Below are 4,181 nucleotides of genomic sequence, written 5' to 3'. Positions count from 1 at the left end.
ATAAAATTCTAAGCATTTTAAATGAAAATGTTAATATTGAATTTTTATTTTAAAAATATATATTTTGCTTATAGAAAAGTTTATTAAAAAGTACTGTCCTTTAATTGTTAAGAATTTATTTTAGAAAGATATAATAAAAGAAATGGTAAATATTATTGAAAATTGTACTTAAAAAATAATTAAATAATATTTTACCTTTTGATCGGTGCTTTCATTAGGGTGTAGAGTATTTTTATTTTTGACCAAATTCAAATATACATATATGGAATACTTGATATATGTTAAAAATATCACAAATTAAATTGTACTACTACCAACTCAAAATACATGCATCTTATTGCAATGAGAATATTAATGTGCGTAAAGAAAATTATTTTTAAAATATATACAATGTTTGCTTAAACTTTAGAAATAAAGCTTTAAAAAAAAAAAGAATAACACCTGATAATACCAAATATAATTACCAATAAATCCTTTTTATTAAAATAAGATAATAAATAAACCCCTGACAAAAAACTATAAAATGCTATGAAAACTAAGGAATACTAGAGTATCAACTATATTTTTACATAGGGACTTAAGAAATTGAGCATTAAAAGCTTTTTAAGCGTTTCGAGACAAGAGATTAGTAATGTCTGAAACAAGTATTCCTATAAATTATAGATCACCTGGTTGTTATGTGTTGTTGCTCTACCAGAACAACAACTGGAGTAGAAACTACCAGAACAAGACAATATTGATTTGACAATTACCTGCATTACAACTGTTTAGAACTTTTGAAGGACTATAAATTGAAGTTGAGTCAGTTAGCTAACATCTTAAATATATCAGAATATAGTGTGTTTATATTTTTAAGGGAAATTTTTACCATGCTTACTTTGCATGGTCATTATTCACAAGTTAATTAAAACGATTGTTAGATTAAATATTTTACATTTAAAATTGTTTTTTCATTCACCGAATTTTTTAGAGATAACCTCCAGAGACAACTGGCTTCATGCAGATATCAAAGTGAAACATCATGGAAAGAAATTTGGCTTGAATTAAAAAGCATTTGGCAAAACTGCGGTCTATTTTGAAGGGAAAAGCAAACTCTTTCACAAAAAAAAAAATTCATTAAAATTGGAATGAATATAACACTCCTGGAGCATGTTGACGACAAATGTCAAATTTTCGAAAATTTATTGTAAGTAATGTGTTGGATTATCCTGTATATTTGCTGGTTAGAAAATATGAACTAACTATTAAACATATATCAAAATGATAAGCGATTTTACTTGTTCTTATATTTATTATCTATACTAATATAATTTGTGGAAAGTATATGCTAATCAGGAAATAACGTACAACTCGTCTATAATAGCAGTAATAATTTTATTTAACTGTGATTTTTTAGGCATACGTTGTAATAATATTAATTTATTATTAAAAATTATAATAAAAAAGATTTTAAAATTATAATACAAATAAGAAATGAAAATAAATTTTTGAATGAATAGGTAGGTAGTAAGTGGAATTTTGCAAAAACTTACATATGCGCACATCTATAGTGACATAATTGTGAGCAATAAAAAACACAAAATAAAATTTTGAGTTAATAAATCTATCTAAATTTTATCAAATATTTTATATGATTAATTTAAGAAGAGAAACAAATGTTTTGAAAAAACCATTTATTAAAAAAGCATTTAATAAAGAAGAATTTTAATAATTAAAAATCTTTCAAAGCTTACTTTATTTTATTCTGTACTTACAGCAAATTAAATACAATATAAGGAGTAAGAAAACAATTAATGTCTAAATTTCATTCATTTTTAATTAGAACTACCAAAATATATGTTATATATATGCAACTAAAAATATTGGAATAAAGCGGTCTTAAGATATCAGGGCCATTTGATTTAAGGTATTTTTCAGATATGCGATTCTTTGTATGCCAGTAACTATTGCAAATACACCCACTTCCTCCTAACAATATTTTCCGTTTCTTCAACAAAGGATTTAACTCCCGTATTCATAGTTTTTTTTGTTATGAAAAACCTTGTGTTTGTATTCATCTATAATATATTGAATATACTATATTTTAAAATAATTAAAAATCGAAATATAAAGAAATGAAAAATTATTTTAAAGGTTCTTTCCGGTACAAAGAAATCAATATAATTATATCAGATTGTCGCTATAATGTTTAAAATCAATTTATTAACGCGACATTGACATAGTTAAACGCATAAAATTTCAGCGGATTTACTAGCTTGGTCATGTCGTACTAATAGAATAAAGTGCTTCGTTACTCGCAGGTGGAAAACGCGGTAGATAACGTCCGCATTTCGGTGTAAGGACCAGGTGGAAAACGATTTGGGGGTGCTCGGTACTACCAACTGGCAACAGCAAGCAACTAATCGAGCTGGCTGGCGGAGGCACCTCTACGCGGCCAAGGTCGACTATGGCCTGTATTGGCTAACTAAGAAAAACTTTATTTTGGAGATTTCTAGTTACTAGTTAGAAAGAAATGTTATAATATTTGAAAACACCGGATTATAAGAAGGAATACTTTGAGAAATAAAAATGTATCTTTATTGACACAAAATTACTATAAAATTGTTTCAGAAGCAACTATGATAGGAAAACTGGCATACAAATAACATAATAAAATGTTTTTACCAAGTTTGTATAATAGACTTAACACTTTTTTTAATCCTCATTAAAAGGTTTTTTTAATGTATCCAACACAACATATTGATAAAAAAATAATATTGATAAATAGATCTAAACAAGTGCAGGAACACAATATTTAGAAAACATTAAGCGTTGACATAATAAATACGAAGGAAAGTGGTTTTAAAAATTGTCTACAGAATTTAAAGTATTTAGATATTGAATAAAATCTTACGATTACTAAAACTAAAGGTTCATTACAGCACTATAATTTCAATTTGCAATTAAAAAGATTTTTTTAAAAGAATATAGTAATATAAAATTTAAATAACTTTTAAATCTAAAATTACTTAGTGCAGAAACAGAAGCAAGGAATTTATATTAAAGTTTTGTGTATAATAGAATTTTTACCAGTAAATTTAAGTAAAAACAAAAAAAGCAAAATATATAAAATTTAATAAAAAATTTTTTTAAAACATGCTGAAAAGAATAAATCTTATAAAAAAAACTTCAAACAATAGTTTGTGCTACTCTCAAAAACGACTTATTGCTATTTAAGATTAAAAGTAAAATAAAAAAAAAATATCTAAATAGTATATTGCACTAAAAAATAAGTAAATAAATAAATAATAGCATAGAAGAAATACTAGAGAACATCAACAAAAACAACAACAACAATTGGCAACAATAATCAATTTACCCACCTTACTATAAAGCGTTGTGCCACCCGAGCGTTGATTATAACCATTTCCCTGGTCCGTATAAGTCTTTACCTGAGTGTGTCTTTTATCCCTATCGTAGTAACTATGTTGAATTCCACGGGGGGAATGTTGCGCATTGCCAGCGATATTATTGCTTCGCATACCCCCCGCACCACCGCCTGTCTGACCGGCATCTCGATCGGTTGTTATAGTGCTAATAGCTTGATTTTCTTTATGTGAACGACGTGAGGCATATCTTTCTGGTTTAAGTAAACTGCATATTGTAAAAGAAAATATTTTTATACATTAATAAAGTAAATTTAAAGTAAACTGTTTTTTGTAAAATGTTTCCTTACCTAGGATATTGTGGTCCAAATTGTGTGTAACAACAATTGTGCCAACAACCGCGTGAGAAAGGATTATAACCACCTTTAAATTTGCCGGTTACTTGTTCATTTGTTGTACGCCCTCTGGATACAAGAACCATGTGAAAACCAGTCAGTCCGAAAATTGGTATAGCAAGTATGGTAACGATGCCCATTAATATTATACTATTAAAATAAAAACAAAAAAAAAATATTTAATGCAAAATGGAATCGATATAAAGATAATTATATATAGTATATATATTATATATACGTACGCTACAATAGGTGATGGATGCTTAATGTTAGGCATTATCTTTAATACATAGAATAAGCATAGAGAAAATATGCTTAGCATATGTATTGATAAAGAGACTAGAAAGAAGAAAAAGAAGCGATAATTGCGACGCCCAATACAATTGTTCACCCACGGACAGTGATGATCAAAAGTCTGTTA

The 4,181-nt window shown here is 27.0% G+C and overlaps 1 protein-coding gene across 1 annotated transcript in view; it reads right to left on the bottom strand.

Annotated features, from left to right (window-relative positions):
• Positions 1-3,299: 3,299 nt before the first annotated feature.
• LOC119666971 (palmitoyltransferase ZDHHC8B-like) overlaps positions 3,300-4,181 on the bottom strand; it is a 7,226-nt gene continuing 6,344 nt past the window's right edge. Inside the window, exons 2-4 of the mRNA XM_038076249.1 lie at positions 4,003-4,175; positions 3,716-3,910; positions 3,300-3,633 (exon numbers count right to left, since the gene is read on the bottom strand). Coding sequence (XP_037932177.1) covers positions 3,315-3,633; positions 3,716-3,910; positions 4,003-4,175 — 687 coding nt within the window. The 3' untranslated portion in view covers positions 3,300-3,314. The remainder of the gene's footprint in view (positions 3,634-3,715; positions 3,911-4,002; positions 4,176-4,181) is intronic.

This window comes from Teleopsis dalmanni, chromosome 1, assembly GCF_002237135.1.
Source record: "Teleopsis dalmanni isolate 2A chromosome 1, ASM223713v2, whole genome shotgun sequence".
NCBI classification, from domain to species: domain Eukaryota; kingdom Metazoa; phylum Arthropoda; class Insecta; order Diptera; family Diopsidae; genus Teleopsis; species Teleopsis dalmanni.
The sequence above is the reverse complement of the archived record's forward strand: the minus strand, read 5'-3'. Positions and strand labels throughout refer to the sequence as shown.